Raw genomic sequence first — 15995 nt, forward strand, 5'->3', positions numbered from 1 at the left:
AACAGTAACAGATTTTCAAGAGGAATCCCTAATGTAACATGGATGTAACTGTGAAACAATTAAAAAACAACAAAAAAAGGAAAATTGCCAATTTGTAAGAACCGTTTTCAATACAACGTTACAGTGTACAAATAGCTGTGAATATAAATACAAATTCTTTGACATTTCAATATTACTCTATAAAAAAAGAGAGAAAAAAAATCATCATCAGACAGTTTAACGTCTGACCAATCCAACATTAAATGCACAAGAAAATGATACAAGGTCAAAATACCGCTTTCTTTTGACACATCGTTTCAGTTCCAAACAAAATCAAACTACTTTTTCAGTTCACAAGCTTACAGTAATGCAATAACGGAGTGCATCATTTCAGCAAGAATTCAGCACTTCACAGGCGGTCAGGCTGTTGAAAAATGGGACCAGGGGACAACAGCAGCGGCCAGGTCGACTTGTCCGGCCAGAAGCAAACACACTAAGTTTCAAACTATCAGGTATGACAAGCCTTTTTTCCCCCCATTTTCGAGATAAAACGGTTCTTTCTAAGCCATTTCTCCAACATCTTACGTAAAGCACTTCCATACACAGGACGACTGTGTGAAAGGTGCTACACAAATAAAAGCACTGACTCTATCTACAGTGTGTAAATGACACGGCAGCTGAAGTTAACACAAGAACCATCAGTCCATCTGCGCATTTCCTTTACCTTCTTATCCTGCTCTGGATTGAGGGGAAGAATTCGCCGCAAGACGTTTTTAGATGAAGTCAAATATGCCATGAAGGTCTTAGAAACATGTTTTATATGGTGGATGGAGCGATCCCTCTCTGTGAAACTACAGGCCTGGAATTAGATAAACCAAGCTCGAAACACTAACTCTGAGCATCATGACAGGCCAACATAAACCTCACTGGCGCAGAGAGGCTATGAAAAAGCAGCTAACACAAACATGAGCCCGCACTTAAAGCATACATGTGTTTAGGGGCAAAGTAAACAAGACTGGGCTAGCCCCATTTGGCTGTGTGATGGAGACCAGGCTAATGAACACCCAACGAACAAAGTGTGGCGTCATCATCGAGACCTGGAAACTGAGGCTACATATGGGTTTAAACATTCTACTAAAACTCCATAGCTTAATGAGACGGACTGACATGTACGTATGTGAAGTGTAAAGCAAACAGCTGTTTCTGTGCAAATGCAGAAAATCCCTTTCGACTTCCCAATAAGACAGCGTTGTACTCGACTCGGCGTGATGGCACGTGGTTTCAGATTTCGTGTCCCATCTGTCACAGCTTTTCAAAGGAATCGGTTCCTCTGAACGTAACGTAAAAGCACCAACTGGCACATGCACGTCTGGTCTTAATGCCAACTGAGAGCCTCTCAATCAAAGGCTGCCTCGGGGACTTGGCTGCAGGCCGCCACGTCCCTGGGTGTTCTTGTCTCACTGAGGACGGCCATTTCTTCTTTAGACACACCTGCGTTCACAGGACTCCCAGAGTGAGATCTTCCCTCCCTACTAGCCAGCGGCCTGCTTTTACTGCACTGATTGTAGGACTGCAAATTGGTGGCAGCTTTACAAAAAATATCTTCATTCGGATCACCCACTACCTCCGCCATCATTCCAGAATAAACAAAGGCGCCGTGAGGCGACTGCAAGGGGAGGTGATGCTGCCTGGTGTAAAGCTCTGCGTTCTGTGGAATTAAATCACAGGAAACTCTGTCTGACACACTGGAGCAAAGATGTGATTTAAGGTTAGCAAAATCACTGCTGGGTGAACTAGAAAACATTTTGTGTTTTACTTGGGTTTGACTGAGACCCTGTACTTTTTCCCCATCCTCCAGAGGAAGGCTTAAAGCCATTTCTGACCTCGTTTGCCATGATAAGGCCATAATGCTGCTACTGTCTCCAACCTCCGATGCAGACATGAGTACATTCTTTTTGTAATAAGGTGAGGAATCTCTTTCAGAGTCCTTTTCAGTTTGAGAGCAAGAAACGATAGCGGCTCTGTTCTCTCTGTATGTGTCAGGCATCTTTAACTCAAGGCTTTCTGTGTCCAGAGACCTACTTCTCCTGTCTAGAGACAATGGATTAGGCACCGACTGAGTCACTCTTGTAAGGCCTAGGTGCCGTGGGAGACTGGCAATTGCCCATGTATTACTGATCAGGTTCTGTTCATACAGGTCTAACATCTGATAGTCACATTCAGCAAATGCGTCTTTTTGTAGGTAGCTTTCTTCAAATTCCTGATAGGGCGATGAGATGTCCTCCTCCAGTTCCATGTGAATCTGCTCATCGTACTCGCCCTCATTATGCATATCCACTACATCGAATGTGACTATGGTAGGTAAGGCCTGCATATTAGGAGTGAAGGCAGAGTTTGTCTCCAAATCGTCCGCGTTGTTCTGCAAGTTGCTCAGCATCTCAGAGTGTTTCGTGTAGTCCACAAGTGCTTGGGAGAAACTCACAGTTTGCCCGTCATCCAAATCATTGCTACAATCTGGAGACTGAGAATTGATATTTCTGTACGGTAAAGCCACGGGCTTGTTTTCCTCAAGATGCTGCTCTTTGGGCTCACAAAATGTTTCGAAATCTGGGTCGGACGTGCTTCCGAATGATATGCTGCTGTGCCTTTTCTCACAATCTGCATTTACGGGTTTTGTTCTTTTTTCGGCTGAAGCGAGCGCGTTTTCCTCCTCATCGAACACGTCCGGCTGCGGATTATTCTTGTGGACCGTTGCTTGAGGTTTGGAATTCAAGTTACTGTTTTTATTTGTGGCGATTTCCTGCCGACCAACCACATTCTGCACCAGCTCCGAGGATTTACCGCACGCGCTCGGCCTCTCTAGAAAATTGTGAACGTTATACAGCTCAGAGCTTATTTGCAATCGATTCATTTCTGGAACAAAGGCCGAATCTGTCACGTCAACTGGCTCGCTTAAATACTCGCACTGATTTGAACCGGGCAGTTTGGATTTGTTTTCATAATGTGGACTGATGAGACTCTCATCAGGTGCAAAAAGTTCATAGAGGGCATCGCCGCTGTAACTGTCCCTGGGCAATCTGTCTGTCCTCATTCTGTCCGTCTTTTCTTGTCCTTCATCTGGCCCTGGTGTAGTTGAATCATAGTATCCTTCATCGCTATTCGGAACTGATTCTTGATGCTCACTTTGAGGAGTTAACACATCAGCGATTGAGGAAACATCCATGCCACTGGCTTGCTGTGTGCTGTTACTGTTCAGTAGGTCCATATTGTGAGAACTTGTCAGGTCAGCGGTCAAATCTGCGTGGTCTTGGTTGCAAGTATAGCAAATTTCCTCTGATGCATTATTTCCCCAGAAATCATGAAGACACTGCTCATCCAGATTATCCGGCGAGGCCATTTCTTCACCGCCACCCTGATAAGTAAGATAACAGGAGGCCCTCTTTCCTCCATTTCGGCTCCTTTCTCCAGAAACGGTGCTCTCCGTGATGCTATCATCTTCTTGATCTGCGATGATGTCCCCGCAGCCAGTGAGCGAATCAAAGCTCTTCAAAGATGCGACGTCTCCAAAAATCAGGTTGATCTGATCCGACGAGCCTGCGGGTGTGTCCGACTTCAGCACAGGCTCGGACATGGTCTGAAGTTCCAGACCAGGCTCGCTGTGGCCTCTGGAGCTCTCCTCATACTCACCGGAAACTACGGCCACCAAACTCTCCTCCATTTGGTCATCACACATCTGATCAGCAAGCTCGGACTTTGGGCTTTCTTGCTCCACCTGCTTCTCTAATCCCATCACATCGGCATCAATACATTCAGGACCGATGGAAATATCACATATAACATCTGCAAAGTCAGGCACGTCAGGCTCAGATCCCAGGCACTCTGTGACATACTGGTTGGCGTTGTCTTGGACAACAGGCACCTCTTTCTTGCAGTGAGGAGAGGTCATTGCAATCATTTCAGTTTTATCCAATGCAGCATTTCTATGGTTTCTGTGATACTTAAAACTGTGAAAAAGACCCCTCAGACCCTTTTTCTGCCGGGAGAGAGTCAGTGATTTCTGGTCAGCGGTGTCGCGAATACATTCATTGTGGCAGCTGCTGTGGAGCTCTCCAGCAGGGTCCCTCTGGCTGCGATACTCAAAATCTCCAGCTGAGGCGTACCCGCCTCTCAGACTGTCATCATGGCTGACCTTGCAGAGCCCGTCGTGTGTTCTGCTTTTGGTGATCCCTTTCTTAGAGGACCACTTGCTCTGATTTTTACTCCTTCCTCCGAAAAAACTAGGTAAAATACAGATGCTCTTACGGACGCCGAAAAATGTCAAGGCAGTCCTCCTAAATCTTCCAGATTTCTGGGATTTCACCGCGGTGTTCGTCGCATCCGTCGGAAGCTCCTCCGTGATGTCGTCAGGGCCACATCGGGAAAGCTGCTCGGAGACTGAAGCCAAATCCTTGGTGTCGCTCGGCAGCTCGTCTACCTTGCGAGAGGCCATGGCTACCACTTTTACAAAAGCAGTCCAGCAGAAGGCATAGCAGCTGAATTTTCAAAATCAGTGGATCAGATCGCTGCAGGGAATTTGTCCTCCATCTGATGTGAGCCCTGTATCGAGAAATTGAGACCAAAATCAACGATCACTTCAAATTTAACAATGTAAACACATTGGAGATTTTTAACCTGGAAAGACAAAGTATTACACCTGTCCTGATGTATTCCCTCATCCAAAGGTCTGCTGTGGCCTATTTTGTGTCTTTCATGTGTTTTTGTGTCATTTATTTTTCTTTTTTACATTTTTTGAGACTGATTGCTGCTGACTTACATCTAAGCATGCTCACTGTCTATTAAGTCCTTCAAGCCAACCAATAAATACAACCTCACAGTAATGTACAACTGAATTTACATGCATGCAAAAGAAAAAACTACCCTCTGCATTTAACTTATATTCAGCTGCACAATTACAAGTGACTTTTGAAGTGACTGACTGGACGTTAATCAAAGAAGCTCGTGACTTGTATTTGGATGCAAAGTCCAGGTGATACAGCAGCAGGCTCCAGATGTGAGCAGCGGAGGACGGTGGTTCAGAAACACTCCAGATTGTACTCTGAATGAGTCTCAGCGAAGACGACAGACGGTAGCTAACGCTGACCTCAGCCCAGCTAACACACCTTCACAGACCTCGTCCGAGAGCCGAAGTTAGTTTGCGCGTAAAACCAAACTAAACGCCACATTAGCACACTGAAACGACTGAGCTAAACGACTCACAAAGTAAACAAACTCACCGAGTAAAGCCACGATCCTGCAGCACGGAACTGTTTCTCGAGCAGGAGGCAGGTTTCCCTTCAGATCATGTCTTCTGGCTCCGCTCACTTGCTCTAACTTTAGGTTACTGCAGCTCTCTTCTGGTCGCTTCGGGCCCCGGAGCAGCTTGGAGCAGATATGCTCTCATTTGTTTCCAGCTCCGGTTAGCTAACGTTAGCCGGGCTGCTTGCTAACAACGTGAACCCTCACTCACCAGTGTGTGTCCGGCAGTGTGTGTCTGCGGTCAGCCTGACAGCTGCTAACGCTGAGTATCGTTAAAACACGCAGGGCAGCTTCACAAACACAGAGACTGGGCTGATGTGTGCAGCCAGGCCACGCGTGAGGTGGTCACAATAACCCCAGCGTTTAAATCCAAATGCTGGATGATGACTTCCTCTCCCGACTTCTCAGGTAATTCTCCCAAATCTGCTTCCGAGCCTCTCCTCTCGGCGCATGCTAGTGACGCAACATGTGTGTAACGTGTGCTTTATAACACAATAATAATGATAACGATGATGACGATTATTATCATTATTATTATTTATTCATTTTTGGATTCTTATTCTTATTATATTCTTATTATAGAGTAGTTGATCAGGGAAAAAACAGATTATTGCATGTTTCAGAAAATATAACGGGCAATATTTTTATAAGTATATTTTTTCTAAAGAAAGTGGTGAAAAATGCGTCTCTTTCATTGCAAAATATCCAGGTCTTTACTGCAGAAATAGCCCGTTTGTCCATTTGTGCAATTTTGAAATCATCCTTTTATTCATAAATCTATAAAAAGATGATAAAGTTCGTCTATTTATTTATCTAGATGAATTGTACTCCGTGCATGGGAAAGCGAACTTTGATGAGGCCTTTTTAATCTGCTTTGGTGTAATGAAGAAAATCATCAGTCATCTCTGAACTGAGGAAAACACTTTTAGGAAGTTGAGATTCATAGGAAGTTTTCATTTATTCCTATCAGGGCATAAACATGAGAACATGCCACAGGGGAAGACAGATACACGAGACACAAGACATGATGTCATTAAATAAATAAACAAAACACAATAAATAAAAACGACATTAGATGTAAAGGAAAAGGGGGGGAAGTTACACAAAAAAGTGGATCTGCCAACTACAGTTTCAACAGCCTTTTTGTTCCAGAGAGGAGGGAAGTATTTCAATATGACTTCTGACATTACTCATAAAAACAGAGAATGATGGTTTGCTCCTATTCAGCTTTGACTCACGGATGCAACATTAAGCCAGAGGCAGAAAGAGTCTTCTGTTTAAACATCTGTATAGCCAAAGATTACATTTTCACACCTCAAGGATGTCCGCGATGTGTTTGCAGAATCTCTCGGTGTAATCACAGAAGCAAAACAAGTGAAAAGCATCTTCAATATGAAGGTCACAGAGAGAGCAGTTTGCTTTAAGAGGGAGAAGCTCAGGATGAATCATTCTGGTTCATGATACATAATGAAGGAGAAAAAAAAATAAAACATTTTATCATTAAAAAATTTCTTTACAGTCACAATTACTATACACACATTAACAGAAAGTCTTGGAGATTTTTTTTCATTGAAGCAGTATGATGCCCTTTCAGTCATTTTTCATTTGGTAAAACTTTATGCTACAGTAAAAATCGTTGTGACACAGTGCACAGTCTGCTATTATTTGCAGTACACACATACTGAGAGATAATTAGGTTTTTACAGTGCAATTTTGGGTTTCCGCCCCACAAACAAGCACCTCATTGCTTACTTACTCTTGTGCTTTCATTTCAATACTGTTTTTCAAAGTGCTTTTGATAGTTTTTGGTCCTCTTCATATATGTCCACCTTGCTGGTGTTATAGTTGGTCTACTTGAAGACAAGCATTCCTGATTTTTTTTCATCACATATTTTCCGGTTATGTTTTGGATTGTCGGACATCTGTCCACTCCATTTTGGTGTTCTGCAGTGCCTGAGTCTTCTTCTCATCCACTTTCACGTAATCCACTTTGTGCTCATCAGACAGAAAGGGCTTCTGCTAGACATCCCGAGGGAGAGATGAGGAGACAGTGACGTGATGCGGTTGCATTTAGAAAAAAAAACCCCTTAACCCTTGGAGTGAGTAGTGATTTGGTCATTTGCATAGTAATATAAGCCAATCGAAACATACCTTCTGCACAGGGGACGGGGATGCAGAATTGAAATCCAGTGACAAATAGTCAAGGTTCGATCTTCTCGTCCAGGTTGGAACTGCTCCATCGAAGGTGAGACAGAACTGTTGCACTGACTCCTGTCAGAGAGAGAAATAGATGGTGACTCATAACTGTTGTCAGTTCAAATTATCAGTACTACTTAGAATTACTATTAAGAAATTATTGATTGCATAAAAAGGTGGCCCTGCACGCTCTTCCACATAAGAAGCTACTTCTGTCCGGGATGTGGCCACATGCTGCCTGTCAGCATGTACAGCAGGAGAGCCCAGCTCAGCAACACATGACTAAATGTGCTTTTTGCTCTAATTTTTATTCTTGGAAAATCGATCAAGCGTGCACCCTTTCCAGGAACAGCCTTGTGCAACATCAGACATGCTCACACCCTGGAAGGTTCTGAGTGTGTTTACAATCAATAAATCAGTGTTTGCTGATCAGAATATTTCAGAACTCACTTTCCACGCTCACATTCTGAGCTGTGTGGACATTGGAGCACATTTTTACACTCAGAAATGGTCATCCAACTACAGGAATGTTAGATTTGATTTAAAACGCCAATAGAAAATGTTACCATCGCTGTGCAGTTTGTGTCTTCATCTCTTGAATTGTCCCCGTTCTCAAGCCTTCTTTCAGGAGGTAAACCTTTCACTGAAAAGCTGCAAATACAGCAGAAAAAAAAAAAAAAATAGGAAGAATTTAGTACATGTCAGACAGCAACCAGCAATGAAGTTTGACAAAGAGAGACAGGCTGGGTAAGTATATTAATAACCATGTTAAATCATGTTAACCATGATCTCTAACTTGTCATCATTTTAAGGTTAAATCTAAATATTAATGAGGTCAAAACACAGAACTAGAACCTGCTCCCATTACTCCCAACTCCCAGTTGACAGATATTCAGTATTTGAACGCAGGGATGATCACTCGACAACACCTAAATCTAAGTTATGTCATTTTTTCTGATGCTGTCACACAAAACAAAATGCTGCAGTAAAAATTCTCTCTCTAGCTGAATCTAGCTCCCATCTATACAGTCAAAAATAAGGGTTTGGCCTGATCAGTTTCAGGTTGATTATATCGTCATGCTTGCATGTGAAGCTCTCACCATGATTCAGTCATTGCTCTGCTCAAAGGCAGATGAGTGGGACATTCTGTGATTGTAGAGAGGCCTCTCAAGTCAAGAGGCGGGGGTCGAGCTGTGAACCAAGGAAGGACAAAGTTATTGGATGTGATTCTCCAATGTGACACGCAAAGGTCAGCTTCCAAACAGTGACATGAAGTAAAAAAAGACTGTATATCTGATAACTGCGTGAATCCTCTGCTGACGTTCACAGATATGTATCATTAACATAGCAATGCAATACACTGTTACTGAATGCCTGTGAATTAGCATGCAGACAAGGGCATCATCCAGACCCCCCAGCCAAAGAGTTGACTGGTTTAGCAGAAAAAAAGTTCAGTTTTCCACACAACAAAACATGATCCAATCAGCGGTGATGTGACTCTCACCTCTCCTCAAGCGAGGCTTGAGATGCCGGTGAATAGGAGGTGGTGCAAAATCATCCGGTTGACACACGAGCGGGCTGAGAGCCGCGGAGGACTCAATGCTGCAGTTTGTATTTAGGAAGGAGAACGCCCGGGGGCTCATGGGGATGTAACCATCACATTCAGCGATGGCGGTAACAGATGGAGAAGGGGACCCCATGGGAACGTAGGACTCATCCTGGAAGCTTTGAACTCGTACAGTACTTAAACAAGGCTGTGGAAGGGCAAAGCATCATGAGATCAGATATGTGCACTAGAATTTGTATGTGGTTATAGCATCTTTCAAATTATTCAGATGTTTGTGTTTTTATTTGTAGGAAAATGATGCTACCACCTCAGGCACTGGTACCGCTCTCAGATCTATACTGTATATTAAATATGAAGCTCCAGGAAACAGCTGGTTAGCTTAGCAGCTAGCCTGGCTTTGTCCCATCTGAGGTACTAGCTGTTGTTTCATATTTATGGCACAGACTTGAGAGAGGTATCAATCTGAAACTACTCCTTCAGCATGAGCCTTTGTGTCAGGCAAGATCTCATAGAAGTGCTGATGATTCTCTCACCAAATTAAGACTCTGCCTCCTGTTCCTCATCAGTCTACTATCAGCATCTCCTAAAAAAAGACGTGTTATTGACAAATGACATTAGTATACATTCTCGCTATTACAGTCACATACGTCGACATTAATCTGTGTGGTGCACCATCATAACAGCGGCAGGATCATGACTGATTTTGTTGTTGTTTCTCAGTTTTTGTATTTTGCATTCTGTGAGACTGCTGACGACGTACCTATTCTGAAATGGTCCAGGCTTGACAAAGAGGTCCTCCTGGGAAAAAATGCAGTGTTGTTTGAGAAATGCCGTGCGCTCATTGGTCTCAGCTTGTGGGCTCCTTCATCGCTTTTCTGCTCTGACGGGTGATTGGGCTTTGGCGGCAGCGGAGGAGGCGTTTGTCTGTCACTTGTCGCCTCAAACGATGCAGAGGAATAAAGTTTGTCAAACTGGAAGACACTTGTGGCACAGTGATGTAGTGGAGAGGAAGAGGATGACGGCAAAGCCATGGAAGTGCATGGAGCGCTGAAGGGAGGGTTAGTCAGCCTCCCATGGGGGAAAAGAGATGGGCAGGGGCTCATATGAGAGATGGACGATGAGGAGGAATCGGTGTAAAGAGGCGAAGGGACAATGTCCTTGAGGGCATCTTCTGACGACTTCTGCTCCAGAGAGATCTCAGAGTTTGAAAAGCTGTCACGTCTACAGATACGGAAAAAAATGAGAACGTGCTTGTCAAACACGAGCCATCATCATTTTCATCTTGTGTCAAAGCTTTTTCACACTGTACATACCTACTGGTGCTTATACTCCCCGTTTCACACTGTGTGAGTAAGAGGTAGTCAGGTGACGGGTGGAGGGAGGTGGGGGTTTGGGGAAAGCCTTCTTCTGAGCTCTCTGTTGGGGACAGGAAGGGAGGGACAGAGAGCATGAAGTTTGGGAAATGTTACAAGCAATAAGGAGCAATAAACAAACTGCCATCCTAAAGCATAAAGTGTGCACACCATACACACGCACATACACACACGCACGGGTTTCTACCAGCCTGTCCTCCCTTTTACAACACGTTTGCAGCTGTGTTGAAAGCAGACACTTCAGTCCTGTTCCCTCTTTTGTTTATATATTCTTCAATCTTTTAGTCACACTGGCCCTCACTGAGTTTTGTCTCAGTCCGTTTCACTCAAGGCCACAGAGCAGGACCACGTGGGGGGGGGGATCAAAAGTCTTTGCGTGTTCTCATGAAATATTTGCTACCCTTAAAAGATGTTTGTGCTCACTTGTCGGTGCAGAACGACCTTTTATATTCCTTTGCAAAAGTTATGAGGTGCCAACACACAGAACTCTTCAGAGGTCTACTGCCATCCTACGTCATCACTAAACCCTTAATTAAACCAACATAATTTGCACTATAATCGACTACTTGTGTGTGTTAGTCTGAGAACATAACGTGATTTACTTAGAGAGCGTAATGTGATTTACTTTAACGTGCAGGGCAGTGTATCAGCAACGTCACACAAACGAATGCTCCAATAGACGAGTGTCTAAGTCTCCCCACAAATAAACAATAGTCACAGGCCAAATAAACGCAGTGAAGGCAAGACTTGATGATACACAAAAAATCAGCTCACAAGGGACGACATTTAACTCCGCACAGCCCCAAAGCACGCGCAGGGAAACAGAAGTCTCATCTGTTCACTTGAATGCGACCTCAGCTCCCTGGCTCCTTGCTGATCTGCTGTTACGCTGCGTGACAAGCAACATCTTGAAGTGTTCGCATCTTCTGCGCACAGACACACGACACTCTGGTTTCTGATCAAACATGAGGTCATGTTTTGTCTTCCAGTCACTGAAGCGTGTGCATTGCTTGACTGGATCACTCGTCTGAATTCATTTCCAGTCCAGAAGAGCTGCGTGAAAGATTGTAGTTTAAATTGTGGTAACGCTTACTTGCAGCTGCTGCTGCCTTAGAGAGAAGACCAGATATGATTTGTATCAAATGCTTTTAACCACATTGTTATGACGTGACATTGTGTGTGGGTTTAGGAGCTCAGTTCAGAGAAATCTATCTGCCTGACGCGATGAGCTCGCTGACAAGCACACTGTGTTAAAACTGTTTTAGACATTTAAGTTTGCCCCTCCGACCACCAGCATGGATCATTCAGATCGATCACAGTTTACTTTTTCTAATCTTGCTTTTCCCCTTAAATATTCCTTCAGGTGTTTTTAAATTTAGGAGAAAAACAGTCCACACTATACCACTTCATGGAAAATCATGCAAAATACTCAAACCTTTTGAGATGTGCCTCATTTTCTAAATGTGTCAAATGAAATGAGAAGCTGAAGCAGGACAACATGAGACTGTAGTACCTGTGGTTACAGCAGATTTACGGGTTCTCAGTTGAAGCTGCAGGTGGGATGTTTTTGCAATTTCAGATTTGAGAACTTCAATACTGAATGATCATGAGAGTCGTCGTCGTAAACCACAGCCGCATGTTGCTGTTCTGATGATGCTTTTACTGAAATCCTCACCACACCAGATAAACAGTTTGTTTTGACCTCATTTGAAAGTTTGATTTTCTGTTCACCACTTCCTGTGCGGGGACACGTGACATCAATATCCTCTGGACCAGCAGGGTGAATCTACTGGATTGCAGCTCGTGAACAGGATCTTTCTGTTTTAACCCCATGGTTTGTTACACAGAACCATTCGGGAAGCCATCCATAGAAACTGTTGGAAAAGGGCAGGTGCTCTCAAAACAATACTTGGCAGCTGATTGGATGGACCATCCGTCTATCATCATCTATTATCTAATGTCCACACATGGGATAAACAAACCATATGACTTAGATGGAGAGCGAAAACACCTTTTCCATCAAGAAAAGCCTTCAGCTTTTCTGTGAAGAAATACTCTCCAGCTCTGATACAGCTGATGCTTTAGCATTATCTATGGTAACCTCTTCAGAAGCCGCCATGTTGTTTCGAATGAAAACAACATCCGACCAGTCGTCCCTCATAGGACGCCGATCGGTCCAAACCACTGCGGTTCAGCCAGAGGTGTATAACTTGAAGCCTGGCAAGACGGATTCTCGGCTAGCGTGATCTTGCGTGATCTCCATGTGGCTTCGTGAATCCCATGCCTCGCCAAGCCGAGGCATAATTTTAGAACTGAGTCTCGCCAAGTGCACCTTTAACATGCCTCCATTTCAATGTGAATTGGATTGAATCTGTCCATGTATTTACCTGCGTCCTCCAGGCTCCCGAACTGGCAAATCTGACTGATGCTGCTGATCCAGCTGTTCATCTCCTCCTCCGTTTTGGCCACCAGGTAAAAAACGCGGGACGAGGTCTTCACCACGAACAGGTGCTTCCCATGGAAGTCCCGCTTTATCCTGAGTTGTCCGTTCAACATTTCCACCTCACACTCCTTCAGGTCGATGATGCGGATCGGCTTTTTGGAGTTCTTACTTTGGTAGTACTCCAGCACATCGGGGTTACCGCTCATGCGACCCCTTCGGAGCACAAACCAGCGTTTCCTCCACGCCTGCAGGAGAAAGGAGCAAACAGTTCATCATGGAGTCAGTTTTAAGCTTCAACTTTATCCCCACACTGTAACGTTATTCACAGTACTGCATAATCCCAACAGTAACGTCTCCCTTTGCCCCTCCACCACCGCTTTATTAGTCATGACCAGTCATGGGAATTGGATCACAGATCCTGCACACAACAGCTAACTTAGCAACTTTAAACTCCATTTTTTTTGCTTTTGATATGGTCAGTAAGCGGAACCTCAGCTCAAATTTCCCAGAAGTACAGAGAAGAGGAAGTTCACTGTATTTAGCAGAAAATGTCTAACACAACGAAAGAGGTATTTATACAGTATTTGGTCACTACTTTTTACTGAGCACTTACTGAAAACTGAAACTGTTAACATGTTTTTACAACGCTTTGTAAGCTCTGCTTGTAATATGTAACACCTGAGCCCTCCCTACATAAAGTCCGCCCGGTCATGTAGGCGTTTCATATTTGATATTAAAAAAAACTTCAGAAGAACAGCAATGCGACAGATGTTGACATCACATTCACACTTGGTTTTGTGGCTTTGTGCGAGTTGTGAGAGCGGAGCCTCTCCTGATATTTCTGTGGTGTGAAAACGTTTGCATGTGGGTAATCTGCCTCTGCTCAAGTCGCCTGGTAACTTTTGTGTTTATACCAGGAAACGGCGAGGCTCACCACACTTAGTGCCAAAAACACTGCCACATTTAAGAGGAAACCGTAACTAGACCGATGACAATTTGGCTCCCATAGATATTCTCAATATAGAGAGTTTGCGCTCAAGTTATTCAAGTTGCTTTGTTTATCTGGTAGAACTAGATGGTGAGTGTCTCTGTTTACGGCTCTCTAAAACCGTGGGCCTTTTTCACATGTTTTGACTTGTCATAGTAGGAAAAGCAGGTGTTCTGTTCAAGTGTCCCAGTGTGACAGCGAGCCAGCATTTATACCATACCGACATCCTGAAACTAAAGCAGCTAAATGGAATCCAGCCATCAGTCATCGTATTATTTACACCTGCGCTTGTCCTGCTGTAACATGTCAAAATGTTTTCAGGCCTACGCGTGTGCAGGTTGAAGCGTTCACAGAAGTCAACATTTCAGTATCAACAATGCTCAGTATGAGATATTAGGTGTGTGTATATAAGGTTTCATCAATTCCTCTTCGGTTCCATGTCAGAAGGGGTGACGTCTGAATCGTTTCTATACTCCTGTTTCTGAACAAGGCGTAAAACCAGGGAGCTGCAGCCGAACTTCAGCAACACACCAAACACCTTCGCGAACACCCCCACAGCACTACACATTAAAGTCTGTCGATTTTCATCTGATAACACCCTGACCCAAGGTACATTTGATGAGGATTACCTACATTTTCATAATGGTCTGTGGCTGTACTTGACATTTGAATAATAAGGCTGATAGTGTGCCGGTCCTCACATACAGTCAGAATGTATTTGCTTTGTTACTTGGCATCAACAGGATTTGCATAGTGTGCTAAAATAAGTTTCTATTTCCCGCCCGGAACGCCATCAACGCACACCTCCACCCATCCTTTCCCTGCACTGGTGTTGACAAATGGCCCTCCTCCTCCTCCTCCTCCTCCTACTCCTCCACCTCCCCCTCCTCCTCCTCCTCCATTTGAACAGAGGAAGTGCAAACAGCCATCATAAAGCCGGACTATTTCTGCTTGCCACTCAAGTCTGAAGTGTCTGACTGCCTCTGACATTACTTCCCATGTTTCACAATACACACGCTCATCACACAAACACAATGCACACAGAGCAGAGCGAGCGGCCAGCCCCACGTTATCACATGACCCCAACAACCACAAACAGTGAAGGCTGTATGCTGTTCATGTAGGCAATTACATATACTTGCTTCAGGAATAAATTCCACGTCTGTCTCAAGCACATTTGCAGTTTGTCACACATTCTGTTTGTCATAATACATTATTGTTACGCCATGAAGTGCACACGAGCCAAGACACCACAGTAAGGCGTGATTATAGAAATCAGGAAGATGACAGAAAGCAGATTGAATGACAGCTCAGTTTAAGAAGAGCACACAAACCCGTGGTATGTTTCTAAATCAGCACTCCACATCGTAGCACACGCACACACACACACACACACACACACACACACACACACACACACACACACAAACACAAGGCTCAGCAGCACAACCTGGCATTCCTTCTGCTGCCAGAGGACATAAACAAGCGTCCGGTGTGTACTCCTACTCACAAATCTCTTTAGTTTCTTCTCCGGGGGGGATTTAATAAGCCAGCCGGCGCAGACCACATCCCCAGCACTCATCTTGACTGCAGAGGGTGTCGTCCTCGCGGCTGCTGCTGCTGCTGCTGCTGCTGCTGTGAAACTGAGAGCACTGCGAAGCATATCCTGTGTTCTGGTATTCAGCCTAGCCACTCCAAAAGGAGGAAGTCAAGAAATTGATCACACTGAGAGAGAGAGAGAGAGAGAGAGAGAGAGAGAGAGAGAGAGAGAGAGAGAGAGAGAGAGAGAGAGAGAGAATTATGTATTTGTTTTCTCAAGTGCTTGAGGCAAGTGGATAGTGCTGTTGGCCTGTAGGGGTTTTAAAGGAGAAAAATACTACACATTATGAGCTCTGACAGGTTTGAGTTGCATTGACCGGTAACATACAGCAGATGAGTCACATGCTGCTAAAAATCTTGTGCTTCATGTTTAATATGATAAACTGAGTCCATTTCGCTGTTGTAGTGTTGCTCATTCGTTTGTGCGTCGAATGTGTTTTCTGAACCCTACGGAAAGCAGAAGTGGTTTTAACAGAGGACAACTGATGAAAACATGGACCTCCTGCCCTCCTTTGATGCTTAATAATAAACTAAGGCCTTGGTGGTCTTGGTGCA

At 44.3% G+C, this 15995-nt stretch overlaps 2 protein-coding genes across 4 annotated transcripts in view; both read right to left on the reverse strand.

The window, feature by feature from the left end:
• The window catches only part of gab3 (GRB2 associated binding protein 3), a 192046-nt gene extending 176520 nt beyond the window's left edge, over positions 1-15526 (reverse strand). The window contains exons 1-10 of one of the 3 annotated variants that reach the window (XR_011603169.1): positions 15352-15526; positions 12798-13098; positions 10351-10453; positions 9798-10258; positions 9571-9620; positions 8975-9224; positions 8571-8661; positions 8037-8121; positions 7426-7545; positions 6377-7293 (exon numbers count right to left, since the gene is read on the reverse strand). Coding sequence is in view for 2 of the 3 variants with exons in the window: in XM_070982582.1 (XP_070838683.1) it covers positions 7174-7293; positions 7426-7545; positions 8037-8121; positions 8571-8661; positions 8975-9224; positions 9571-9620; positions 9798-10258; positions 10351-10453; positions 12798-13098; positions 15352-15504 (1734 nt within the window). In the remaining variant the exon portion in view is untranslated. Of the gene's footprint in view, positions 1-6213; positions 7294-7425; positions 7546-8036; positions 8122-8570; positions 8662-8974; positions 9225-9570; positions 9621-9797; positions 10259-10350; positions 10454-12797; positions 13099-15351 lie in introns of those variants that run through there. The other 2 variants (XM_070982584.1, XM_070982582.1) reach the window with 2 other exon arrangements.
• amer1 (APC membrane recruitment protein 1) lies at positions 514-5737 on the reverse strand. Its single transcript, XM_070983741.1, has 2 exons — positions 5253-5737; positions 514-4575 (listed from the first exon to the last, which is right to left on the reverse strand). Exon 2 carries the CDS (start codon positions 4466-4468, stop codon positions 1376-1378), a length of 3093 nt encoding a protein of 1030 aa, XP_070839842.1. The 5' UTR covers positions 4469-4575; positions 5253-5737; the 3' UTR covers positions 514-1375.
• Positions 15527-15995: the final 469 nt, after the last annotated feature.

The sequence above is a fragment of the Chaetodon trifascialis genome, chromosome 16 (assembly GCF_039877785.1).
Source record: "Chaetodon trifascialis isolate fChaTrf1 chromosome 16, fChaTrf1.hap1, whole genome shotgun sequence".
NCBI classification, from domain to species: domain Eukaryota; kingdom Metazoa; phylum Chordata; class Actinopteri; order Chaetodontiformes; family Chaetodontidae; genus Chaetodon; species Chaetodon trifascialis.

Excerpts from the sequence above, each read along its gene's own strand:
- amer1 (XM_070983741.1), bottom strand. The coding sequence starts at position 4,468 with ATGGCCTCTCGCAAGGTAGACGAGCTGCCGAGCGACACCAAGGATTTG.